Source organism: Thunnus maccoyii, chromosome 17 (assembly GCF_910596095.1).
Source record: "Thunnus maccoyii chromosome 17, fThuMac1.1, whole genome shotgun sequence".
In the NCBI taxonomy this organism is placed as follows: domain Eukaryota; kingdom Metazoa; phylum Chordata; class Actinopteri; order Scombriformes; family Scombridae; genus Thunnus; species Thunnus maccoyii.
This window is the reverse complement of record NC_056549.1, coordinates 11448403-11476017: the sequence shown is the minus strand read 5'-3', so window position 1 is coordinate 11476017 and position 27615 is coordinate 11448403. Positions and strand designations below refer to the sequence as shown.

Genomic DNA, 27615 nt, shown 5'->3' with positions numbered 1-27615 from the left:
AATCATTTGCGCCATGCCATTACTCTGAATGTTCAAACCAACCTAAGGCAGGGTGTAAGTGAGCGGGAGAAAGAGTTGTCTCCACTCCTCTCTTCTCCACTCCCTAAAGGCTACAGATGGCACTTTATTACAAGCTATCAATGAACCGAGAGCAGTAAAACATATGTCAGCATGAAACAAACCTGTACTTCAGCATTTAGACATTGAAGAACATGAAACAATTTTTATTTTGCATTTAATGTACTTGTGTGTGTGTGTGTGTGTGTGTGTGTGTGTGTGTGTGTGTGTGTTTCTGTTCCCCTCACCTCCGAAACCGTCGGGCACGTAGGTCTTGAGGATGATTTGGCAGAAGATGGTGGGCAACGAGAGGGGTTTGTTGCCCTCGTTCCTAAGAGAGATGTGACGGTAGCCAGCCTGCAGGCCGTCCAGAGGAAGGATGCGCTGGCCAATCAGCTTGTTGTTGTCGTCGTAGACGGCGATGCGCAGTACTGCCAGATCCGGTAAGATCACCTAGGAGGGAGGGATGAAGGGAAAAGGAGGGTGGTGGGAGGGAGAAGGAACCAGAAAAAAGTTAAAAAAAAAAGAAAAAAAGATGGTGTTAGGAACAGGGGAGGAAAAGAGATGTGAGGTGCAAGTGCAACAGAAAATAAGAGTCACTTGCAGTTAGGAGTCAGTCATCAGCCCCATGCAACTGTGGGATGTCTATTTAACTCATTCTGGTGTGAAAACTATTCCACAGCATTGCAGTAAAAGTCTCTTGTTTAAGCTAAAGCAAAAGCGGCATCATTAAGGGGGAAGGTCAAGGATGAAACTGGAGGGGACACTACAGTATCTGGGGACCGTCACAGTGTGATACAGGGGAAAACGCATGATAGCAGAGCAACATATAGCATATCTGACTACTGACAAGGCCATCTCCACAGCTAGTTCGCATCCTGGGAGCGCAGTATATCTTGTGTATGTTATGTGTGTGTGTGTGTAACTTGTGTTTGTGGATGAGCTTATGTGTGCACCCCCTTGGAAAAAAAGAGAGAGAGGGAGCGAGAGTCTTAACTGGCCTTGTGTGTGGAGATAAGTGAACGGAGAGAGGAGGATGATTAATACCTAGACGAAGGGGAAGGTAAGAGATAAGGCCACAGAATACTCACTAGAGATGAATGGGTGGAAGTGCTTGCTTGTGTGTGTGCTCACGCAAATGTAGCCTTGCTGATGTACTGTGTGTATTGTTCACTGAGTCATCTTGACAGAGCTGTGTATGCGTGCATGCAAAAGGTATGGTATTTGAGGGTGTTTGTGTGTGTGTAGATGTGAGAAACGAGTGTTGCCAGCAGCTTTGCTTATGATGCCCCTCTTTGATTTGAGTTTGAGTTTGTGTGTGTGTGTGTGTATGAGCAGAGCAGCACTGCGGCAGGCTGTGATTGATGGTGTGTGTTGGGGAGCTGGAGTCACAGTCATGGCTGAGAGACTCCTCGTTCTGCTGAGAGCAGCACTATTACACACACACACATTTCTCTCTCTCTCTCTTTAGCCTTCTATATCTCCCATCTTTCTTTTTCTCCTTTTCTTTCTCTTCCTCCATCTGATTCTGTGAATGCTCCTCTCTTCTTGCAGTCCTTTGTTCTTTCTCCCTTTCTTCCTGTCTTTAAACCAAAACACAGGGAAACTGTATCCCTTGTTCTTACTCCTGCTGTCCCACTCTCTACATTTGTAAATGACCACAGTCACCCTCTTTATTTTTCGGGAATATCCCAAATCACTATATGAGTTTGTCTTTTTTTTCTGTATGCATTCATGTACCATTTATGCATGTTACTAACTTGGCTTCTTCCCAAGAGTTTTTTGTGCTTTCTCGTCTCACAGGCCTGCTATTATTATTATTATTATCAGTCATATTCCTATTATTATGATTATCATTGTTTTTGTTATTATTGTTGTTGCTGTGCTTCTCTGTGTCTCTCCCCTCTCCCCTCCCTTTCCTCTTCCTCTTCCTCTCAACCCAACTGGTCAAGGCAGATGGCTGCCCACCTATAGCCCGGTTCTGCTTGAGGTTTCCTCCCGTTAAAGGGGAGTCTTTCCTTGCCGCTATCGCCAAGTGCTTGCTCATGGGGGAACGTTGGGTCTCTGTAAAATGAAGAGTACAGTCTAGACCTGCTCTATGTGAAAAGTGCCCTGAGTGCCCTCCATCCGTTTCTTCCTCCTCTTCCTCTGATTCCTGTTGCCCAAATATCACAGCTTTCATCACAATGCAGACAGCATTCCAGTGCGTCCTGCACATTTGTTTTACCTCACTTTATCTGTTATCTCCACCTCCTCTGCTCCCTCTCTCCCCCTCCCTCACCTAACGATCCCTCTCCTGCCCTTCTCACTACCTTTCTGAAGACGAAGGGCTCCTCGTTGTAAGCAGGGTTCAGTCCGTTGTTCATCACCATACGTGTGCGAAACTCCTTCCTGATGGTGTCCGTCGGGAGGCCGTACATGTCGACTTCAACGTATGTGCCGATTTTCTTATCTGACAGGAACTGTCCAGAGAACACCTGAAGTGAAAAGAGGGACATCAGTATGGATACTTTTGAAGTTAGGAATGTCAGAGAGGGTATTCGAGTTTTCATACAACGGTAACCTCTGTGTGTAATAAGACAAAAGCTGTTTACAACACATAAAAAGGAAGATAAGGAAGACGAGCTAAGAGCCATGCTTTGAGGTAATTCAGCCTGAAACTAGCCCTCATATAAATATAACAATATATTTTATTCTAAAATGCTGTAACTTTATTTTTAGGCTTTCATTGTTTTCTTGTTGGATTAAAGTGCCAGATGACCCGACCTGTACACTACAAGTTGCAGCAATGACACCATCCACCGGTGTCTCTGAAAAAGGGTCAAACATCCTGTCGGACCGCCGCATAAAGTCGGGCTTCAGCAGGTACCTGACGCACACACAAACACAGATGATGAATATGTGGAAAATGCACACACAGCAAAATCAATCTACCTTTTGAATCAAATAAGGGAATGCTGATGTTACGTAAGATATAACTGTAATAACATGTTTCTATAAACATTTTTAGTTTCAATTGAGCTCCCCAATGACCTATATGGAATAAGGAGGTCCAGCATAAGAAGGCACTCGGGTAGTGTGTGTGTGCGTGTGTGTTTTTTTTAACAGAGGGCCCATCAGAGAGACATTAGTAATGATGGGTATCTACAAAAGCCCTGATCTCCCCACATACGAGATTTCCAGCATTAGCAGTAAAATCTCTGCCCTCGGGGACAGTATTAAGAGCCGAGGGACGGAGACAACGATGGAGAGAGGAAGAGATAGATGACTGCAGAGAGCCTCAGAGGCGAGTGAAGAGGAGCTCGCTTTCTCTAAAGCACTCATTGGCTCTCGGGACAGACAGTAGCTTTGGTCGCCGCTGGCAACCACTAATGAGATGTGACAAGCTTTAATTGATGAGCTTTGGAGAGGGGGGGGGGGAGAAAGGAGGGGATGGGAATGAGCTAAGGACAGGAGTGAGGAGCTGTTCTCACCCGCAGGAGCCGTTGTATTCAAACTTTCCCTGGTTCAACTGCATGGCCAGATCTGAGACAGAGAGAATGAGAGGTGTTTAGAGACTGAGACACAGATATCAGGTTCTTACATCACTCAAACAAACATCAACTCTAACACACTTAAACAGTTTAGTTCAGTTGCATTTATTTCTGTGGGGTTTTTTTCTTGACTGAAAGGGAGAAAGGCTTTATACATTTTTTCCCTGACATCTCTCTCCTCCTCCCCTCTAACCATCTATCGCTCCATCGCAGAAGCTCCGCCTCTTGCGTGAACCCCCCTCCAGCCCTGCACATGCCCCATTCCCAGCAGGCCATATGGTCCGACCCCTTAGCCTCTGGCCATGGGGCAGCAGCTGTTTTCCAACAGGCATCAGTCACTATATAGATGTGTATGTGGCAGTCACGGTTTGTGAAAATGTTATGTGTGTGTGAGAGAGAGAGAGATGAAGTGGGTAAGAAGAGTAAATGTGTGTTCAGGCTCACGCGTGCATAGCCTAATGACATAAACAATTACAGAGACTAAAAAAATATTTTGTGTTAAATTTCTACAGGTGGAATGTATTGCATACACACGCCGCTACGTTTTTTCAGGACAGTGATTGGCCCACTGTCAAAACCCCTGCGTGCCTTATTTGCATATGACAGTTGCAACACTTCTGCAAGCACAGACTCAAATCAACACTTTTCTTCAAATATCTACAGTAGCTCAGCCAAATCAGACCAGAATACAGACCTTGATGTGTACAGTTTTCTTTTGAATTACTTTTTTTTAACTCAACAAATACTCTCTCTCAATCTTCTAATTTGCTGTGTGTCTAACAGAGTAAAAACATGCAAGACAGCATGTCAGACACCATATGACACCAGTAGGATAACCTTAAGGTCCCAGTTGGAAGGTCATACACTGTGATGCATCATTTCAATATACTGTATGCACATTTGTGTGCATGTGAAAGGTGGTTAGGTAGTGAGGGTAGTTGATTAGTGGGTCCATGTTCAGCCAACAACACATGCATGAGAAGCTTTGATGTGAGAATATGTGAGGTCAGAAGTTTAGTGCATGCTGCAGTTTCTTAGGTCAGAGGGTTGACTGTGTGCCTACATTTGCGTACACGTGTGAGTTTGTCATATATACATTCATATTCTGTATGTGGAGTATTTGCAGGAGTGTGTGTGAGGTCAGAGGTCCCATGTTACATGCGGTGGTACCTGGGGTCTGGAAGTTGAGCGAGACCATCTGGCAGCCTGCGTTCCAGAAGATCTGAGGCATGTAATTACTGGAGTCCACTCGGCCCCCTTTGGGGTAGATACGGCTCATCTGACGCTTGTTGTAGCTGCGCTGACGCTCAGGAAAATTTTTTAAAAAAAGAGAGGGAGAGCAAGTGTGTTCCAGCACATGTTTGTGTGTGCATTTGAATGTTTGTGCATGTGTGCATCAGACAGACTGCAGAACTATTTTTAGTGTGAACAGCTTGGGTCAAGCAGTCCCATTGGAGAGAGATAGAAGCAAAGTGTGTGTGTCTGTGTGTGTGTGTGTGTGTCAGGCCAAGTCACAGGGTCCAAAGGCACACTGGCCTCTAGAGGTCTACAGTTCTTTTCCGAAAGCAGAGTGGAAACAAATATGTCAGAAAAACATCAGCTCTGACCCGTCATTCAGCTCTCATTTAGGTGACCTCAATCTGTAAAGTTAAAACTTAAGCTTCACTTTTAAGTGTAATGTGCTCAGTGAAGAATAGTGGAAATCACAGTAGTGGTGATCATAATTTGTTAGGTGTTTCCCTTGTTAATGAATGCATTGAGATTATAGTGCATTAGCATGGTAGCATGGACACTTTCAGTTTCAGTCACTTTGGATTTTTCAGTATAATGAGAAATTTCTGATAGACGGGTGATGAAAAACATGTAGAGACATACATTTTCTAATCCCCAATTATATTCGTTTGATGAAGGCAGTGATTGACTTTGAGTTCACAAAAGCCCAAAAGGATACTTGACAAACTCGATGGCATTAGTCTTCAGATAGCCCAGGCCAACGGACTCGTTGAAAGATGACATGTTATGGTGGATGTTTCTCTCTGAAAGAAAATGAATAAATATGTGGACTGTCAGGAGGAGTCGATGTGAGTACATGTAACAAATGAAAAGTTCTCTAGATGTTTTAATCTTTTTACTTTAACGGTATTTATCTAAGTGTTGCTTTTATATGGAGGAACACATTCATATTAAGAATGCCGAATTAATATTAAAAATTCATATTTTAAATAAGAAATCCCAAATATCCTGTGTATTCATGAACAAAATGTTTGCATGATCACAGTAGAAACAAATAAAAAGTTGCAAAATACACAACAAACTCAAAGCTCACCCTCTGCCATATCAAAACTCTGGAACTTGACGGGCTGTGCGTAGTTGACCATGGCTGAGAGGTATGGGTGGATGTTAGTGGTGGCTCCCACATAGGTGTACTGAGCTATCAGAGCCTCTTCAGAGTCTTCTGCCACGTCCTGCACAGCACAGGTACAAACATACACAAATACTTACAGTATGTCTCACATACACTTACTTATATAAACTGGATTAGTCTTATGTATTAACCCAATAATGATATTTGGTTTTTATTAGGGTGTGTGTGCTTGCCTTTTTGTTGTCTTGGTCAGATGCTTCTGAGATATCTGTGGCGTCTGTTGCTTCTGTGGCTTCAGAAATCTCTGTCACTTCATCCTCAGGCACCTGGAGACACACGCACACATGGAAAATGTACCATCAAGCATTCACTCTCAATGTCAATACTTTATTTCTCAAACGATAATGACTTATTTAATCCAAAAAAGGATTATTATTTTAACAGTGAAAAAGTACAATAACCATACAGAGAGGACACAACACATAAACGCTCAAAACATCAGCTGTTTCTTGCCTGTAATAAGCAGCTCCAACATCTTTGGTTTGTAGTTTTATTATTTAAATCTCTTTCTGCACTTCATTACCGTTGATACAAATTGTTATTAAGCAACAACAGTTTCCTAATTTGTGTTCATACCTGTAGCTGTTCTGTTTTTTCACTTAATGAGTTAAAAGTATGTTTCTTTATGTTAAATAAGTGGGCTCTACATAACAAATTTGTTTTGGCTAAAACACTCTAATTTGTTTTAAAGACATATACTGCACAGTATCATTACACTTTAGCAGCTTTGGAGTTGCTTTCATTCATTCTCATTGCCCACTCATCTTCTGTAAGACTAAGATGATAGTAGTTCATGGCGATCTTAAATAGTTCATTTTGGTATTTTCAGAAGCCAGTCAATTGTCAAAGTGCCAGCCCACCTTCTTGATACTGTTGCTGCGATCTTCCACTTTCTTCGAGCTGACAGTGTTACTCTGGGAAACACTGTTGGCCTCTTTCTCGCTGGTCTCTGACAGACTGCTGGGAGCCTCTGAATTCAAATCCTTATCTTCAGGTTCTTTTTCTCCTACACTCACATACACAAACAGAAAAATTAATGTCGAAGCACATGTTTTCCCCAAATATTAATAATATTTTTAAAGACTTGATGCATTCAGTCTTTACTTGTGACACTAAGCAAATCTTACTTTCCAGCGAATGGAGAACACATTCAAATGTTTGATCGTTGTTGGAATAAAACCAATTTTCCTTTTATAATATACTGTTTATGCAACTATGTGAGAACCTCAGCCAGGCCAGTTCTGAGGTCCTTGTTGTTCTCAATCTATATTACAATTTACCATTTCACACATGCACACAAACAGACTGACAGTTAGCTGACCGTTCTCTGTGTCGTCTTCATTCTCCTCTCCCATAATGATGGCGGGGGTGTTGGTCTCTCCTGCCTCCATGTGTTTCTTAAAGGCCTCTAGCTGCTCTGTATGACACACACACACACACACGTTAAACACATGTTGGCTTCTACACAGAAAACACAATAAACAGATTAAACAGTTTGATACGCTGAGTTGTTTACTCACTCTGTTCAACTTCAGGTTTCAAGCGTTTGTTTTTGATGAGGATTTTACGTTTGAGATCGTTCGGAGAGGGTAAAGAGCGCCCGGATTCAATCTGTCAAAGAAAATAATCACACATTTAAATATGGAAGACTTTCGCTGAAATAAACTCTGAGAAGCAATGTGGATCAGGAAGGTATTCAAAGTATGCACCGGGTAGTTCTCCAGAGGCAGTTTCAGGAGGAAGTCACCAAAGATCTCCTCACAATACTTGGCCATCTTGTACTGTTGTGGTTTACTAGTAATACACAGAAACATACACAGTAAATTGGATTCACATACTGTATCTTTACAAAATAATACAACTAAGGTATTTACAAAAGTATAATGTTAAGTGTATTAATAACCTTACTTATTTATGATTGTAAATCTAGATTACCTGCAATGATTTTCAAAGGACAAAATAACAGGGTAATCTGACGTGACAAATGCTGTTTCCTTGATGGCTTGGATAACATCCTGTTGGAAGAGGAGGAAGTAGAAAAACAGGATGAAAGAGAAAAAGATGAAAAATGTGAAAGAGAGGGATAAGAAGACCAAATCATGATAGATGCAATATCATACTCTTAACACAAGGGGGCAGGCATACACCATGAAATTATATTGAGGCAGCCACAAAAAAAAACTGTTGCAGTGAGCAGAGCAGCACTGTATTGTACTGCTGTGTGTGACTATGTGTGTTCACCTTGAACAGGATGTCTGTGCACATGGCCTTGCCATGAGTGATGATGGGCTCCTGGTCCTCTCCTTTCCCGTCCCAGCAGTCCAACTCCACACATCTGACAGGATGGAAAGCACACAGAAACCTCACTGGTGTGCACAGAAACTGTCCATGCAGGCATCCACTAATGATGTACATGTAATATAATGTACATGTTAAATTTCTCCATTCATATTTCTCTCTGTGTTGTGTGTGTTTGCATATAAGTAACAGGGTGTATGTGCATCCAAGTAGGTTCATATGTGTGTTACCTGTGTGGCTTTACACCTTCACACATACATTATATCCATCATCATCGTCATCATCATCACAGATCTCAACACACTTAAGTACCTGCATCCAGACAGCAGGACCTGTCGGTACATCTCCACAGAGGACTTTCCTCCAAACTGTCGGCCTGTCAGGTATGTGTTGTGGGAGGAGCTGATGAAATAGTGGGCCAGTGGCTGGTCCATCTCCTGGTATAGCTCCAGCCGGTCCAAGAACACTGGAGCGTTCTCATCTGACATCAGGTACCGACAGAAACCATCACTGGACATACAGCCTGGAGAAAGTAGGAGGAGGAAGTGGACATTAGTAAGACTGAGGGTAAATAGCAGTGTGTCTCTCTCCCAGTAGAATAGCTAGGTGAGTTGTGGAGTAGTGGTTAAATATAATAACAAAACTTCCTGAAATGGAAAAGGCCATTTACTGTGTATTACTGAAAGTGTTAATATTAAAACACTGATAGAGTAAGATCTAAATCTTTTGTGTTTGTGAATTAAATGTTGTTTTGGATATTTATCATTTTTCTAAGAAATGCTGGCTTTTAAACTGGGCTGCTTACATTATATATACTCTCCTATATGTACCGTTTGTGTCTATACAGTGAATACGGATTTTTAACACTTATTTAGAAACTCACATATAACATGAAGGCAATTTTTGATTATATGACCAGTCAAAATAATAATAATTTAAAAAGTCTAACAATGTAATTTAATTGCAGTGTGGGTGCTACTGTGTCAAAAATAACATGTTAAATAGCTTTTTGAGGTTGAACCACTTTCTTTGGCTCTCTAAAGTGTGTATTTACTGACGGTTAATTATTTATTTATCCCACTGATGATGAAAAGTAAGGCAGATGCTGGAAATAATTTTAGCTTCCTGGTGTGACACACTGTAGCTTCAGAGTCACACAGGCAGATGGCAGCGTAGCCTAAAATATCTCTCCGCATCCTGCTTCCCTCCACACCTCTCTTTTACCTTTCTTCTTCAGCTCATCATCTCTCTCGTATTTCTCGATGATCTGCATGGCTCTCTTGGGGTCGTAGAACGGGAACAGGATCTCATTTAACCTAGGATCACGCTGGTTCTGAGGAGCAACACAAATGTAGAGTTATATACACACACGTATTGTCTACGCATACAGGATCACCAATCCACAGATAAAAGTACAAGAAACATCCAGCACTGACACACAGCACACAGGCCAACCTAATGCAACATGGGACAAAGTACCAACAGAGCTCATTTCAAGAATTTTAATTTCTAAGAATGCAAGTGCTGATGAAATCTGGGCTAATATCAACTAGTCCTAAATTAATTATTCTACATCAATATGAGTGCTTTCACTAGATTAATTATTGCAGCACTTGGGTCTTAATAGTATGTACCAAAAACTAAATTTCACTGTAAGATGTTCACATTAAAATGTGAGCCACACGAACAGGTGCAGTGGTTAAGTGTCTGCTTAAAAGCTTAAAAGCATGGAGCCATATGTGATGAGGCAGTTCTACTTTAACAACACAACAGCATCAAAACATCCTAATGCCACTACCCACTCAGTAAACCAGGTGGGAATTAGTCTAACCCAAGCTTTGGCTCCGTAAGCGGGTCCAGAGTGAGTGATACAGCAGACACGCGACTGCACAGCGGAGGGGACTAAGCAGGTATTCAGCCACACAGAAGAGAACGGCCACAGAACACAGACACAGACAGCGGGAAGCAACAGGATGGAAACCTCTACCCTCCCGTTGCCATGGCAACACCAATCAGACACGGGGAGGCAAGCCGCGGTAGGGAGAACACGGGGAAATGGGATGAGTGTGGGCATGCAGAATAGAGGAGTTGGATGAAGTTGCCCTTGTAGGCTGACTGGAAGTTAAATATTTTGTGCAACTCCTTAATAGAGTTTTAACGAGGGTTGGCTGATGTACAGTAAGAGCCGGAGGGCAACTTCTACCCAGAGCAGGATGGGGGTAAGGCGGGGGAGTTGCAGAGAGGGGCACGGGTAAGCCAAATACACAGAGAAGTTAATGAATGATAAAGAGCTTACTTCATTCAGAAAGCTGACTAACTGGTCTACAGTTAAATAATCAGTTTTGCTCCCATTGCTGCAAAGGAATTAATTAGAAAAAAAAAAAACAACAAAATGTTAAGCTTCTTAAAATAGACACCCTCACAGTCATTCAGTTAAAATTAGAAAGCAGAACAGCTGTCTTGAAAGGGATCATACTTAAATGTTACACTTTTAGTAATAACATGTTAATCATCACTCTGAATAACACATTTTTTTTTTTTTTTTTAAATGTTGTCATTAGGTAGAACATAATTAATGTTGAACTGTAGAAGCAGGTTAGGCTGTCCAGACATCGTTAGTGCAGCAGGCGCAGAAACATTTGTCCTGATTATTTCCAACAAGATGCAGTAGCTCACACTTGGGGAATATTTTAACAGTGAATGTCATTGTTCTATTTAGACACAAGATAACATGAGTACAATGCAGTGCAAGGGTACTTGTAAGTTGCTTATTCGGAGGATTTAAAATGTTCTATTATTATTTTTGAGGTAAAAAAAAAGTGAACATAACATTTACAAAGGAAAGTGCAGGCAGGTTAAAAAAAAAAAAAGAAAAAGATAATCACATCTTCTTGAAGAGTTCCTCTATGTCTGTGCGAGGGCAGATCTTCTGTGTGAGTGCGTAGAAAATGTCAAAGGTGAAGTCTGAATGTTCAATCTCGTCATTCTGTGGAAACAACCCCGCCAAATGTTAACATTAGAGCTATAATACAAAGCTTTGATACTAACGAATGGATAGATGAATCTGACCACTACAGTCTACATTGTCATCTGACCTTTCCACTAGGAAGGCCCAGATCCTTCAGAGCTTGAAAGATCCCCTTCTCTGTCTTCCCTGATGCAAATGTCCGTGTAATTCTATAAATGAGAGGGAGGGAAAGACCAAGGATAGAGCAAAGTTGAGTGAATTATACTGGAACAATGGGTTCTTGCAGAGAATGAGGCAGTGGTTGACAAAATATCCCATTAATTTACTCTTACCCTCTTACAGGAATCTTCCCATTAACGTTGGTCAGGAAACACATTCTCATCCAACTAAATGAGAGAAGGAAATAAAGATACACAGATTAGAGACACACCTTAAGATAATGATGATGGGACAGATTTTTTGAGAAAAACAAGTTTATGTTATGGGAGTGTGCTGCAAAATGCACTTACTGCTTCTTGAGGCAGGTCATTGGACAGACATTGTTGGCCTTAAAGTTGTGAATCACTGACCTCAAACCCTCGATCCACTTCTGCAAACAAACAAGCACAAGTATTCAGGACGTGTACACACTCCAAACCTCGAAAACACACCGCCCAGCAAAAAAACCTACACAAAACACAGCAGCTGAGAGGGTATCCAGAGTGTGCACTGTGTTTAGAAGTAAGTGCCTTTGGGGAAATGAACACAAGCAAATTAATTACCTCTTAATTCAAACACACACGGGCGAGTGCTTTGACAGGACGATCGAGAACACACGGGCATATACAGAACATACACACAGTGATAAACACAGTGAATTGTTGCAAGGCTGCAAGCAGTGACAGTAAACAAAAAGCTAGAGAAGGCCTTGTAACTTTACATGAATACACTGCCAACTGCATTGACAGAAATGTCACGGAGGACGATACTTTGAACATTTTTGACCCCCCCCCCCCTCTGTCTTCCCGTCTCTCTGCTGAGCTCTGTCTGTCCTCCAATTCTGCAGCAAATTATTACTGACATCATTATAAAAACATTAAGCAAGATAACGGGTGCAGCAGGGGTAGTCTGTTTGGGCATGTGGCGTCCGTGAAGCTGTGTGTTTGTGTGTGTGTGTGTGTGTTTGTGTGAATGTCTGTCTGCTGATGTAAATAACTCTGTCATCTCCCGAGGTCTGATACTTAGGGCCACCTGCATGCTGGGAGGTGGTGATGGTGTCATGGTGTGTTTGTGTGTGTATATATGTGTGTGAGAGAGAGGGAGGGAGAGAGGAAGACAGAAATAGTAAGAGCAAATGTGTTTTAAACTGTGGGGGATCACACCGTGTACCTGAATTTGTGTGTGTGTTTGTGTGTGTGTGTTTGTGCTTCAACCATCAGGCTTCCCTGCTGAAGGCTGTTGCATGAATATCACTGGCAGCCCTGTGGCAGTGAGCTCTGCCGAGCGCTAACATCATTTATAACACCCATCACCACAAAAACACCCTCATGGGAAATGCATAAACACTAACACTGTGGTGCCAAATGACAGATCTGTACTGACACAAAACATACATGGAGTTCGGTTTGGTTTGAAACTGTTTGTGAAATTCTTTTGTGTCATAACTGACATCTTTAAATATACATAAAAATACTTTCATCGAGGCTAGAAATATGACTTTCAGTCATTCCAGTGTTATGTCACAGCTGGTGGGCTCCTCTGCATGAAAAATATTTCTAGACAAACTGTGAATGACAACGTTCAAGCTTATATAACAACATTTTTCACTTGTATCAAAAACTATTTGTATGTTATTTATTGTGGATTGATTGTGCTATCTGACAGGCATCCTTCAGGCTGAGAAAATGACCTCGCTTTAAGTTGTCAAAGGGCTTTCTCTTCCTTTGGCTTTGTATCTTTCAATTACTGCCACACCTTTGGGCCACACTCGATTTGTCACGTAATAGAAGACTTTCACAGTTTTCTTTTTTCTTTACAGTTTTTCTTTGCCTTGAAGCAGCCTGTTATCTTAAACTCACAAATCCTAACATTTGACAAAAGGTTTAAGGATAAAGCTGGAAATATTTTAGGTTATATTTTTCTTATTGTCAACAAATCCCATGAAAATACCAAAACCAACAATGAATGCACCCTATTGATAAGTGGTAATCAAAGCCAGACATAGTTTATTCCTCTGTGCTTTGGACCTTGATTGTTGTCCAAAAACAGTTAAAAATTAATCCACAGCTGAAAATAGTTCCCAACAAATGCACTACCAAATACTGTTTGAGTAACGTTTCTTCAAAACTATACTGCCCGGCATTTGTAGGACATTATTTTGCCTTTATTAAAACAAGTCTACAGCCTCTTAGTTAGCTAAATGCTAATGTCAGCATGCTAACATGCTCACAATGACAATGCTAACATGCTGATGTTTAGCAGGTAGGCTATAATGTTTACCATGTTAGTTTAGTGGGTTAGCATCCAACATTTGCTAATTAGCACAAAACATAAAGTACAGCTGAGGCTGATGGGAATGTTATTTCAATGACAAATTAGACGAAAAGTAACTACATGAAAAGTTCACCAAAGTCATTAGGATTCATCCTCTGGGGACCATGAATATCTGTACCACATTTTATGACAATCTATCCAACAGTTGCTGAGATGTTTCAGTCTGGACCAAAATGGTGACAATGTCATCAATTCAGCCATGCCACTAGTGTGGCAAAAAATGAAACTATACATTGATGACCCGTTGTGAAAGAATTACATCTTTTGCAGGAAAGAATGGGATGGGGAATGCCACATACTGAGTCAGGATGTTGGAGAGTACTGAAAGACAGATTGACATAATATTGGTTTTGGTCATTTCAAATGATTTTTTGACGGTAAAAAAAGAAAAATCACAAGCCTTACCCATTAACAGACATTGGCTTTAATTTTCTTTTAATGCTTCTGTGAAACATTATGCCGCCACTGACAGTGCACTTTTTAGGGTAATCTGAGTAGTGTCATACTTCAAATCTAGATCAATACAGTTCCAGAAAACAGATACAGAGTTGTGTATTGTGGACTATACAAGGTCTGGAGGTTTGCCAGCAGGGGTCAGCAATCGTAATGTCTACTGATTAAAAGAGAGAGCCGCAGAGACAGAGGAGGGAGTGTCATATGTCTGTATGTCTGTATGAGCCCAAAACAGAAATAAAGAATTGACTGAGAGAGAGAGATCGATAAGGAGAACGCCGGAGAGGTGTTTCTCTACTTAATAAGGCAGTCAGACTTCTCACAGAGCTTTTTCCTAGAGGAGTGGGCAGAACAACACAGAGAGAGCTAAAGAGAGAGAGAGAGAAGAGACTGGGAGCGAGACAAAAGGAACAGAAAATAGCAGCAAAAGCAGGAGAGCAGGAGGGATACAGGGAGATAGAGATGGGATGAGACAGGGAAAATGAGTCATTCAAAATGTGTCTATTTATCAGAGTGAACCAAGGCCAAATCTGCCTTGTGTAGGAGTTGGCATATTAACCATTCACCTGGCAATTTGCTTAGTTGCTGAATTAAATATTTGCTGTGTCTGGGTGTTCTTTTAGCTTCTTTATATTGTGGAAATGTTAAATGAATCACGCAGAATTTACACTGGCTTTGCTTTCAGACCAAATTGTCTCCTGACCATCATGGACATGCATCTAAATGCTTGTCTAGACTGCTTCTTGGGGCTGTGAGATGATAGGAAAAAGTATTCGCTGTAGTGTTATTTGGATAAAAGCTGCACTGCCTTTGGCTTTTTGCACTGACATGAAAAATTATCAAATTTAATCAAGCTCTACACTCCATCTACAGCAAGTCATTGCACCATTTCTCATCTTCAGTCAGGAGTGCAGAGCCAAAGCACTGAGCTGTGGAAAAGCTAGCTCGGTGCATGCATGCCTTTACCCTGGCTGTGTCTGGGTTCTCTGCCACCATGAACATGAAGTTGAGGTTGACCAGGTCTGTGCCGCTGCAGATGCAAATGATGCAGCCCTCTAAGTCTGCCTCCGTTTTTCCAATGGCCTCGAACGATGACAAGATTTTGGGGTCCTGAGAAAGAGAAAAGAGCTTAGTATGCAAAGTGACAGTCGCAGAGAGGTGGACAAATACAGTATGTGTACAGAAAACTGTTGTTCGGGTGTCAAGTAATTTCAGAAACCTAGATTACTTGGTAGAAGAAATGGGGGAAGGGGGGGTCTAATCTCTTACTCACAATAGGAAAAAAAACACAATAGGAAAGGAGCTTAGAAAGAAGGACTTTAAAGTCTATTGCTGTTGTGGAGAAGCCTCAGATTTTTGTATATACTATACATATTATTCATGGGAGATTTTAAGCTCCACGTCAGCTAAAGAGGGATATACTCGATATCCATCATGGAAGAAGGAATTAAATCTTAGTCGCTACAACTCATCCCAATGATGTGACAGATCCTGCAAAAGTTCCACTGAATCCAGATTTGGTTGAATACAGTACTGGAAAGCAGTACTTCAGTCACCACTTAACAGGAGAAGGTTGGAGAAGGTTAGAGGAAATGACTGTGAATGAGTGCCACACAAATGTCAAGTGATGAGTAACATTATGTAACTTACATAAACATTTTAAAAGGATTAGCTAACTGATCAGTTATGTGAGCTGAGTAAAGCACATGTGCAGTTTGGTAGAATTAAAGTGTCTCTGCCTAAAAGATACAAGCCAAAAAAAAACAAAGGACACATAACACACACATTTCATTTTCATATCAGATCCTTTTGTTGAGCCATAGGTTTGCTGAAAATACAAGTTCTTTGACACTCAAACATGATTTGTTGTCTCTAATGTCACTGTTTCTTAATGTTGATGCCCGTGTCTGCAGAGAACATACATACACTCTTATAAGACCCTTCATAATGTCAAAGGTCAGGGTATCAGATTAGGCAAATGAACGTGTTTCAGACTGCAAAACTTAAGAATTTCTAAGACCTTTTCAATGTCACCGGACCAAGTTAAGCAAACAAGAACAGACTGATTTGGATTCTGATTGAGCACACTTAAAGAAGGTAAGAAAGCTATCTGTAATTTAGCACTATAAGAAAAATCACACCACCAATAATCTATCAATAACATTATCTAATGTTATATCAAATCAGAAAAACAGCATTATATATGCAAAAAACTAAGACCTCTACAGAATTCTAGACATTTTTTGCATTTATATGGCTTTAAATTTAAGACTACATGAATTACAACAATCTAGATTAAAAGCAGAAAATATGAATACCTCTAACTACAATAACCTATGCTTCTAAGATATTAGATATAACATTTTGGACATTTAAAGATATGTAGTTATCCTGGTTATTTTCCTCAGAATAATCTACAACCTGAAATGACTGCAAACTCTTGTTAAACTGGTAAAATTGGAAAATCCATGAAAACATTCTCTCACTGTCAGCATGACTCCTCCCTCTCATCTTTTCAATCAAATTTCACTCTGCTACTATCGTCACCGTGGAAGATAGTAATGTATTTTTGTTATATGATTGAATTAACAGCAACAGGCAACAGGCTTTGCCGTTTTAAAACCTCAGCCAGCAATCATCCTATGCCATTCATCTTTTCTCACTCATTGGATTATCTGAAACAGCTCTCAGGGCTTGTGTAACCATGTTAGCCTCTGAGGAGAAGTCCTGCTCTCACTAGTTCTTAGTCTGCTACTTACAGAACAGCATACAGTGTTTCAGAAAACAGGAGGAGCTGCTATCAGGCTGCAGTATCTGTATACGTGCCCTTACACATGAACATACACACACGTCCACACAGAGGACTAGGCAAACAGATTGCCACATGCTGTCAACAATACATATGCAACCTGGTAATGGCTATGCACACAGTACACACCAGTCTTTCCAGTCAGGCCTTTGACTTTTAGTGGCTTGGCAGGTTTGCATCCTAATTAACAGCATGCATCCACACTGGTATTCCCATAACAGCTTTTATGACTCATCTAGTTTCCATGATGACCAATATTGCAGTGTAATGTATCATTGTTGAGGAAAAACTGCAGTAATCAATATTTAATATACAGAGAAACTATACAGATTAGTGTTTGTGTGTCTATCTGGCTCCATATCACCTCCAAAAATGATTGATTGCCAGATGCACTGAAAATACAGAATAATGCAGCTAGTTGGTGCACATGGTTATTTCAAGATCAGTTTTCTATAGAGCCCCCCCGGGGTCAGCTGAAAAAAAAAAAGAACCATGTGTAAATCTGTTCTCTCAGTTTACAAATCCGTGCACACGGTTTATAAACTGTGCTCTCAGATTCATCAAGATTGCGGATTTGCGATCCATGCGCTAAAATGACTTTTGTCGTCAGAGAACAAGGACGTTTAGTCAAAAAGAAAAAAAAAACAGTAAAAATGAATAAAACTCAGGATTATGATAGGGTGTACAAATCCGTGCACACAGTTTGGTTTACAAATCTGTGGGCCCAGATTATGAATCCACATGGACCTGTAAAACGATTGTAAAACGACCTGTACAACAGATTTACACATGGATCTTTCTTGTCTTAGCTGACCCCAGGGGGGCTCCGTAGTTTCCCATTACAGGATAAGAAAAAATCTGTCAGAGACAGAACGTCTTACACCTGTGAGCTTTTGATCCCAAGGTGTGAACCCCTTAACCCAGTGGTGCTCTGACAGACCATCATAATCAAGCAAAAGCACAAGCCAGGGCTGCAAAAAAATAAGTTTCAGATACAACCTGCGGCTAAACTCAGCCGGGGTTGTATAAATATTGATGAGTTAAATATTACGCATTTATGTTCTCGAAGTGCCCTGGGTGAATCTGGTATTTCAAAGAGAAGCTCAATGGTGAGAACTCAAATGAGAGTCCCAAATCAGTCAGTCAATCGATAGGATATGCCACCGAAGCCTTGGCTCATTAAGGCATGAATAACGTGCCTGATGTGGCAGTTTACCCAGATTTTACTACTATTGTCACTGTGGGAGCAAGAGAATGAATGTTAGGCTGGAGCAGGCAGAGAGTGTGAATGTTGTGCAGGCAGACGCAAGGAGGAAGGAAGGAAATTGTCTTCTCTGGGGTCTCACCTTCGGGACGGCACCAACACGAATACTGTTAATGAGTGAACACTCGAGAACCTGGCCTTCCTGCAGCAGAAATACACAGATAGATAGAAAGAAACAGAAAGAGGAAGAGGAAAGGATATGCAGAGAGAAAACAGGGAAGGATGGGGAAAACATTGAGAAAACAAGACATACAGGTCATTTTGCATTTTTTGCATTTTGTTTGTGATTTTGCAGTCATTTCTAATACTCAGCACACAGCGGCATCACTACAAAGAGACAAAGTACAACTCCGACTTCAGGTACAACTTGGAGTTGTGCCACCATCAGAAGTTCCTAGATGACTCCGCCATTGTGGGGTGTCTCAACGTGGAAACAGGAGGTAGAACACAGAGGCCTGGTGGACGACTTCATTGAGTGATACAGCCTGAACCATCATCTGCAGCTCAATGTCAGCAAGACGAGGGAGCTGGTCGTGGACTTCTGCAGGAATAAGCCTACTCTGAACCCTGTCTACATCCACGGGGAAGATGTCAAGGTAGTCCATTCCTACAAATACCTTGGAGTGAACCTAGACAACAGGCTGGAATGGACCAAGAACACAGAGGCCCTTTACGAGAAGGGCCAAAGGTGGCTCTACTTCCTGCAGAGGCTACAATCCTTCAATGTCTGCAACAAGATGCTGCAGATGTTCTACCAGTCAGAGGTATCCAGTGCCATTTTCTATGCAGTAGTGTGCTGGGGTTGTGGTCTGAAAACTGTGGATGCTAACAGGCTGGACAAGCTAGTTAATAAAAATTCTACTTTTATTTTATTTTTTAATCACTCATATATTCTATGTATATAATCACTGCACAATGGACAATAACTATTTTTATCTATCTCACTACTTCCATTTTATTATATACTACGTATATAATTACTGCACAATGTATAATAACAACCTTTTCTATTTTACTATTTAACTATGTATTTCATTCTATTGTATGTGATTTGTTAATTAAATTTCCCTTGAGATTAATAAAGTATTTATTATTCTTATTTCTTATTCTTAAATGGAATACATTCTGTTTTGAAGGAATTGGTGGTCAGGTGTTATTTATTCATTTTATTTGCTCTTTTGTCATTGTGATGAAACAATGTTGACCTATTTGCTTTAAGCACCAGACTATTTGAGTAGTAAAAACACCACCTACTGTATAACTACTTATATCCCTGGGCAGCTTATGCAAATAAGAACAGATGTTCATATTCAAATTCAATGTTACATAAAGAATAACAAGGTCCAGACTATGTGTGTTGATAAACATGACACCTGACTTCTGTCCTGAAGCAATATAATGATAATGAAACAGATCATGTTTAGGCTTTTTGCTGGGAAGACCCTCCCCCCCACCCCCCCTAGCAGACAAGAGAATACAAAAGGTGGAGAGGTGGAGATTGTACCTTTCCTTCACTCTTCCAGGTGATGAAAAAGCCAAACTCGTCCACCTTCATCTGACAGTTGGGCTCAAAGAAGTACGGGTCCTGCAGAGGGGAAAAAATTGTTGTTGTTTTTTTTTTAATATAAGAGAAGAGGGTTCATCAATCACAGGATTTTATTTGACATGCAGCCAACAGCCAACAAGTTTAACACACAGAGTTTAAACAACCAGAAAAACAGACGTAGCACTAATTCATTTTCTAAGATGTACCTGCCTGTCTAAGGACACACACGCACCCACACACAAAACACATAAAGTATGTGCAAATACATTCAGTATGTACACACACACTGCGTTCAGAAGAGATGAAACCTATCGCTAGAGCAAACACAAAGTGAGATAAATGTGACTGTCATTAACTGTTAAATGCAAACATCATCTAGCTGGAACACAGTGCTGTACATTGGAGACAGGGGACGACCGCAGGTGGGATGCATGTGTGAATGTTTGCGTGAGCGCATGTGCCTGTGTCTGAGAGGGATCCGAAAGTGTGCTTGCTCAGCTACTATGACGCTAGTGAGCACACATACTTCGGTTCTCCATCAATCAGCTGGTATGCGACATGCAGCGACCCCTATTCAGTTCGACAGGAGTGAAAATCTACTGACATTGGCCGGCTTATCTTACCCAAACATTTTTCACTCGATTCAATCAGCTGCTAGAAGCTGATTGCGCTGAACGACTGCGTCAAAGTGCTTGTGTATGTTTTGTTTTTTTAATCTCACTTAAATCACACATCTGACAAAAATAAAACATGAGGGAGAAAAAATAGAATAGGAGATTGCTGCTAGGTCACTCTAACTCTATTAATGTTAGGAATAGGGAACAGTGTGACACACTCACACACACCCACGCTTAATTTATCATTTCAGGATGTTGCTGCCATGAGAAACACCACTGCAGATAGGAATAAGCTGGCTGGTTATTTGGCTGTTCTTACTGTTCTACGTTGTTTCCATTTAGAAATGAGACTGCAGTTAAAAGCTTGAGTCTCTTTCATCTGAATTAGGACTGACACAAGCTTCAGTTGCACATTGTGAAAACCAACTCTAAGAGAGAGATGGTCCCAAATGAGACCTCTTGACTGTTAATAGCATACAGGAGGCTACTGTTACTCTAGGAGATGACTTGTTCTGGTAAAGCTAAAAGGTTTATGGGAACACTCTGTCTTCTGCATGCAAAGGAACAATTAGATGAAGGTCTAAATGTCCCTCTTTACAGAGGGACAGACAGATACTCTTGGTTGTGGCAGTTCAGCATGAACTCAACATGTGTACATTATTTCCTAAGTGCCTGGGCAAGTGCAGCTTGAGACAGAAAGTGTGTGTGTGTTTTCAGTTTTGTCCCATTCATTGAGACAAAAATAACCAGACTATTTGTTTATTAACTACCTTAAATGGGAGCAAATTGAAGAGATTTCAACACACACAAACACTCCTTTGTTTACATTGACATGAATGATCATCCGAGGGACATAAAACAGACACACACACACACACAGACACACACAGACACGTGCCCTCTAGCATTTAACAGGCTGGGAGACTGGTTGGGAGATGAAAACACAGGAAGTGCTTCATGTCCTGCCACTCTGACTCTTCTGACCAGCTGGTTGCTCTACAGATAATGACTGAAACTCCACAGAGTTTATTAATGATTTTTCATGCAAAAATGAAAAGGCAATAATTCTCAGTGTAAACTTTCCTTATTTTGTGATTATAATCATGTTGTTATTTACCTTACGTCCCAATCTTGCTATGATTGTTCACGCTGTTTTGTTTTTCCATTCATAATATTTTATTGTAATTTCACAATGTAAGTTTCGTATAATATTGCAAGGAAAGTGTAAATATCTTTATGCTGCATGTATAATAGGCTTATATTGCCTCAAAGTCATCTTATAAGTATTACTTTTTTTCTGATCTGCATTGTTAACAATGAGGAAATACAGTTATATTCACGAGGTAAGTCTAATTAATGGATGACAGATCATTTTTTGGTACTGTACCCTCAGTATGTATCAGCAAATTCAGTGTATATCAACTGATAACTGAGCTTTGTATAATTTACAGTGGCATCTTCAAATATTATATTAAATGTTATAAAATAAGCAGTAATGAATAAGCAGGCAAGCAACAGAAATATGTGTTAATCTGCTCTCTGTTTTCAGTCTCTCACAATTCTGACCTGTGCTGCCTTCATCAACTGTCTGTCAATATGTGGCTGTTCAGTCCCCATGGAAACCAAACACCAGCCAGATCTTAAGTGGTTGATTTCCAATAAGTGAGACAATGATCAAAAAACACACACATACACACACAAACACACACACACAGAGGAAGCCCTTTGGCTAATAGCATGACTGATAACTGATGACCTCTTTAACCTCTGACCTTCCTGCCTCTGGACTTGTCAAAGTGGGGAAACTCATCTGAAATATCTCACTCCTAAAAAAAAAAAACTGATGAATTATTGGATGTCAATTGGGCACTTAACACCTCCTCCACTGTGTTGTATAGAGGGAAAGTTAAACAGAGATAGTAAAGAAAAACAGGAGACTAAACATTATAAAAAGATAATTATTCAGATGTCTGGAACACAGAATACTTTTACAAATAATCCATGTCAGATCTTCCTATTGCGGGAAGGACAGTGATAATGACACGCTATAGTATGTTGAGAGATTCCATATAGTGATAGCGGTCCATGATAAAGCTCCCTGAAAAGCAACACAAACAATCCCCAACAGGCACACACGCAAACACACATGCACATTACCTGTCTCTACCATCTGTCACTCAGTGGGGTTTCAGTCAGTGGAGAATGTTTTGTGGAGAAAAGAAAATCCATGCTGTTTAGCATATTTGCCTGTGTTTGTGTGTGTGAGTGACCGTACGAGAGGGACTGATAAAGAGCATGTGAATGTTTGTGGGTGGACTTGGCATATGTCATTCTAATCGACGCAGATGTCCCCTGCAGGCTTTCTATTTTCCAGGAAACAGAGCCACAGCTATTCACTCGCACTCACACACACACACACAAACACACATAGATACTGAGCATGAAATACTTGAAAATTGACTAGTATCAAAATTATTCTCCTCTTTGCTGTTTAGATAAAAAAAAAGGATAATATCAGTTATAACAAAAAGCTTAATTAATGACGTTTAGTTAAGTGATTGACACAGGTCGACCTTTGTATCATTCAGGCCAGTACTAACCCTGTCCTGCCTGAGCCTGGCTCATATTCACAGAAGCAACACGCTGAGCACGTTCTTCAGAAGCGTGCCGGCCCACTTCGACACGGCTGTGGATTTGACGATGCTTTTCCCTTCGCTATTTCAAGTTTTCTTCTCTGGCTAAGAGGGATCCTCCTCCCCCCCTCTTATGCCCGTATAAACGAAGAGGACTAAGGGGATTTCCTGGTGTGTGTGTGCAAGGGTGTGTGCATGTCAGTGTGTGCGCGCGTGTGTGTGACACACTTTGCCTTTTCTCAGCAAATGTCCTAGCTAACTGTCCTGATTAAGTTAGTCAGAGGAAACATGGGCGAAAAGACAGGAAGATACACACAGGGTCATAGATATACTGATACACGCGGACGTAAAGTGCACAAGATGAATATTTGGTGACGCTAATGTTATTGACCATTGTTGTTGTCGACATCTTTCTTAATTATATTGGTATTGGATTAACTTGTGGCTGCAACTGAGGGATTATTCAGTAATATTCTATTATATTCTAAACACAGAGCTATATCTTGATGTATGTCAAATCTCAGTTATTATGACTTCAACATTTTAAAAACCATGGCACTGTGAGCAGTGGAGGATCTCTACTGCAATCTTGATTTATACAGTTCTTGCTCTCCAGAATTGTATTTTTTCCACATTTTCTACCAATTTCAATCATATTACTCGACTCCATTTGCACCTATAATAAACCAATATAACAATAAAGAAAATTATTAATGGTCTATGAAAAAACACAGAACACGCTCACTCACTGACATCACACAAAGATAATCTCTTCAGTGTGTTGGTTAAGACCCTCATTAGATGCGTTGCAGACAAGCAGTCGCCACGCCAAAGCATCTTAATGAGCCTGATCAATGTGACCTGCCTACAGCTCGAGTTCTTACTTCAACAATGACGTATCAGGTTATAAAGAAGACGCCTCTGCACTGTTATGTGTGTGTGTGTGTGTGTGGGGGGGGGTCTTTCACAGGCTATTTTTGAGGTAAAACGCTGACTTTTGGGTCAGTGGTTAAACTTAGGGTTAGGTTAAGGTTAGGATAAGGGTTCTGGTTAGGCAAGTAGTGGTTATGGTTAGAATTAGGGTAAGTCTCCAGGAAATTAATGTAAGTCCCCAAAAGTGACCTAGGACAACGTGTGTGTATGTGGGTGTGTGTCTGTCTACACTAATGACTGACCTGGGGACAGTCATTAAGGTGAAGAATGATAATAGGACATAGTAAATAATCTATGTCAGTATCAACAAGGTTAATGACAAACTCATAGCTTGCAACACAGGTTTCACACACTCATCCAGGACATCAAGCTCAAATCTTAACTGTATCAGAATGTCATGTGATGATGTAATCAATCATGAATCTGGCATAAACGGGTTATACGGCTGTTTGCTTTTACAGTCACAGCCTGGTATATTTTCATTGATTCATTACGTTTTGTAGGAACCTCATAAACATCAGAGAAATGTGTCATTTTTACCTCATCAAACCGGTCGAAGAAAGCACCCTCCTGCATGAACTCAGGCAGGTGCTTCTGCCAGTTGAACTCGTAGGACTTTGTCATGGCTGCTCACGAACCTGAGACATAAAATAAAATGAAGAAATACAGACAGAGAAAAGAGCCAGAGAAAGAGAGACAGACAGAGAGAAAGAGAATATCAGTTAAATATCTGTAACAAACAGGAAAGGGCTGCAAAGGTGGCAGTTTCAAAGATACAACCCTTGCTATATGAACACTCATATCTGTCTTCCTCTTTCCTGTTTTCATAAAGAGATGATGAGCATCACCATACACTGAGCACAGCTACTGTACCTGGCCCTCCAGAGGCTCATCCAAAAATAACCTCTGCTGAGAAATAGAGTAACGAGATAACAAAACAGAGTGACATGTAAGACCTTTTTACCGATCAACTAGATCTGATGTGCGGGACTATTTTTGGGTTAAACATAAAATACAAAAAATGTGAGAGCAGATATTGTAGTCGGTGAGGTTATCAGGTGTGTGTACAGTACCAAAGCCATTGGCCCACAACACATCCAAAATAGGAATTTGACAACCCTTAAATGTTTTGATTTATCTTTTCATTACGAGAAATTAAATACTGAAAATTGAGTAATAGGATGGAATGATAAATAGGTCACAGCATTAAAAAAGTTGAGGGTTATAAATGAGATCCACTTAATGTTTCAGTAACAAGAACAGACCAGAGGAAACAGTAAAAAGCAGTCACACACAGACAGACAGATCCCCTTCAGCCAACAACTGATGTCTGCATCCACAGTAATTACCTCATGTATAATGTAAAAAAAGATATACATTTGTTTAAAATATGAATAACACAACACAACTGATCAATGTGGATATTTATTTGTGAAAAAGTGTTATATTATACAGCAGCAGTTCTCAACCTGGGGTCCAGGTACCCCTAGGGATCCTTGAGGACGTTCCAGGGGGTCCCCTTTTTCATATTTTCATTGACACTGAGTTAGCCCAATGAGAGAATGTATAAGAATGACTCTTCCGTTCATGGGTTTCACAGTCTTCGCTGTTAATCTGTCGATCTACAGTATAGACAGTTATGGAATCACTAAATCTTATCAAATGGGGATCCCCGAGACTACAGCTTATCAAATACAGGTCTGCGGCCTGATGTGTATCAATGTGGGGATACTTGACAGCAAAAAGTTTGAGAACCGCTGGTCTGCAATATGCAATGCATACAAGGAAGAAATGTAGGTGTAGCGAAACTAATGTGTTTCATATGTTATTATGTAACACATTAGTTTCACATCAACAAAAGCACTACAGTAAGCAATACAGAAAGCACTGCATTTGAAAATACAGCTTATTTATCATTAATGTTAGGCTGCAGCTAACAATCGTTTTCATTATCAATTAATCTGTCAGTTGTTTTCTCAATTAATCATTTTATATGTAAAATGTCCAAAAATAATGGAAAATGACAGTTATCCAGAGTCAAGGTAACGTGTTCAAATATCTTGTTTGATCTGACCAACAGTCCGAAACCCAGAGATAATCAGTTTACTATCATGTATAACAGAGTAAAACATTAAATCATCACATTTGAGAAGCTGATACCATTGAATGTTTGGCATTTTTGCTTAAAAATGTCAAATGAATATTCGATTATCAAAATAATGCAGATGAATTTCCTGTCAACTGAGTAATGAGCTAATCGTTGCACTTCTACAATAATTACATTTATTTAACATCTTTACACGTACACCGATTTCACATTTTCTCACCTTGAAGTGTGAGTTATTGTGCAAGTTTTAATATGTAATAACCATATAAACGAGACTTCCAAACCATCAGATAGTTAAACATATACACTGTATAACAAGATCAGTCCAATAAAACCTTATTGGTAAGCAGTTCATGCTCACACTCGTCTCTCTCACTTTGAGTATAAAAACTCTGAGCGTTAACTGTTTGGATTTGGATGCATACACCTCGATATATTCCTTGGAAATACAAACGCACAATGAATGAACAGGGTTACTTCCCAAGATATACTCTACTCTGCATTTCACATTTCAAACTGCAGTGACTATTCATGTCTGAAATCTTTTTTTTATTTTTTTATTTGTAGCCTAATTTATCTAATCTCTCCACACTCTCCCTGCACAAAGAGACGGCCTATTACATTAGGCAGCGTGATTTTAAACAAATTTGTAATGATCTATTAAGTGACAAGATATAGAGCTAGCTTCTGACCAATGCACAAAGACATGAATGGAAATTTCTTTGTTTCGCTCCTAATCACAATCACTTGATCGTGCAGTTACTGGTCAGATAAAAGAAGCACAAGTTTTAACAAATATCTTGCATCTCAAGACAAACCCTCCACAACAACTTCTCTAAACAAATACCTTATTCAGCTTCACAGTGTTTCTGTTTTAACCAAGAAAGCAGATGTTGCTGTGCTGTTACGTTGCAATACAGAGCGCAGATATATTTTTCTATTCATGCTTGAAGGAAAACAAACCCCAGGAAACTGTTATGTTAGTAACAATGGTAGCAATTCACTGTGAAAGACACAGCGATACCAGTTTCTCCACCAGTAGCCTCATTACACCGGAATGCATCGGAGCTGTAAGACGCAACGACACAAGTAGTGAAATGTAAGTAAACAAGGCAGGTCGAGGGGACGTAGGTGCGCGACATCATCGCAGGATGACCTCTGGGTGGGACTGAACAACACAGGTTGAGCATATCTGACAGTTAAAGAGTATCTGAGGGTGGAATTTTCCATTAAGTCTACTTTTGTCTCGCACTTGGCCTAAAACAGTCTGGATGTGCACTGTACTTCTCTTCAAATACAAAAAGCGAGTCAGGCTTGATTCATGTGACACACCTGCACGTGTATCGTCACGTAAGACATCCGGCTCAGGGAGGGGAGGGGGGGGGTCCTGACAAGAAACTGTAATCTTGTTGATGACACCACCTACTCAAATATAGGCTC

The 27615-nt window shown here is 40.5% G+C and overlaps 1 protein-coding gene and 1 long non-coding RNA gene across 3 annotated transcripts in view; one reads left to right on the top strand and one right to left on the bottom strand.

Moving 5' to 3' along the window:
* The window catches only part of LOC121882030 (1-phosphatidylinositol 4,5-bisphosphate phosphodiesterase beta-4-like), a 72054-nt gene that overhangs the window by 10724 nt on the left and 33715 nt on the right, over positions 1 to 27615 (bottom strand). For both annotated transcript variants that reach the window (XM_042389955.1, XM_042389957.1), the window contains 25 exons: positions 24609 to 24706; positions 19844 to 19924; positions 18422 to 18481; positions 15233 to 15376; positions 11791 to 11870; positions 11614 to 11667; positions 11409 to 11490; positions 11199 to 11299; positions 10610 to 10667; positions 9538 to 9646; positions 8626 to 8836; positions 8257 to 8350; positions 7951 to 8030; positions 7725 to 7809; positions 7536 to 7626; positions 7337 to 7432; positions 6876 to 7021; positions 6189 to 6281; positions 5917 to 6055; positions 5542 to 5626; positions 4761 to 4885; positions 3531 to 3582; positions 2824 to 2926; positions 2370 to 2534; positions 306 to 510 (listed from right to left, as the gene is read on the bottom strand). In XM_042389955.1, the coding sequence (XP_042245889.1) occupies positions 306 to 510; positions 2370 to 2534; positions 2824 to 2926; positions 3531 to 3582; positions 4761 to 4885; positions 5542 to 5626; positions 5917 to 6055; positions 6189 to 6281; positions 6876 to 7021; positions 7337 to 7432; positions 7536 to 7626; positions 7725 to 7809; positions 7951 to 8030; positions 8257 to 8350; positions 8626 to 8836; positions 9538 to 9646; positions 10610 to 10667; positions 11199 to 11299; positions 11409 to 11490; positions 11614 to 11667; positions 11791 to 11870; positions 15233 to 15376; positions 18422 to 18481; positions 19844 to 19924; positions 24609 to 24692 (2623 nt within the window). In that variant the 5' untranslated portion in view covers positions 24693 to 24706. The remainder of the gene's footprint in view (positions 1 to 305; positions 511 to 2369; positions 2535 to 2823; positions 2927 to 3530; positions 3583 to 4760; positions 4886 to 5541; positions 5627 to 5916; positions 6056 to 6188; positions 6282 to 6875; positions 7022 to 7336; positions 7433 to 7535; positions 7627 to 7724; positions 7810 to 7950; positions 8031 to 8256; positions 8351 to 8625; positions 8837 to 9537; positions 9647 to 10609; positions 10668 to 11198; positions 11300 to 11408; positions 11491 to 11613; positions 11668 to 11790; positions 11871 to 15232; positions 15377 to 18421; positions 18482 to 19843; positions 19925 to 24608; positions 24707 to 27615) is intronic.
* Positions 2443 to 8350, top strand: LOC121882033. Its single transcript, XR_006092010.1, has 3 exons — positions 2443 to 2701; positions 2808 to 2922; positions 8266 to 8350. It is a non-coding gene; the product is annotated as an uncharacterized LOC121882033 (long non-coding RNA).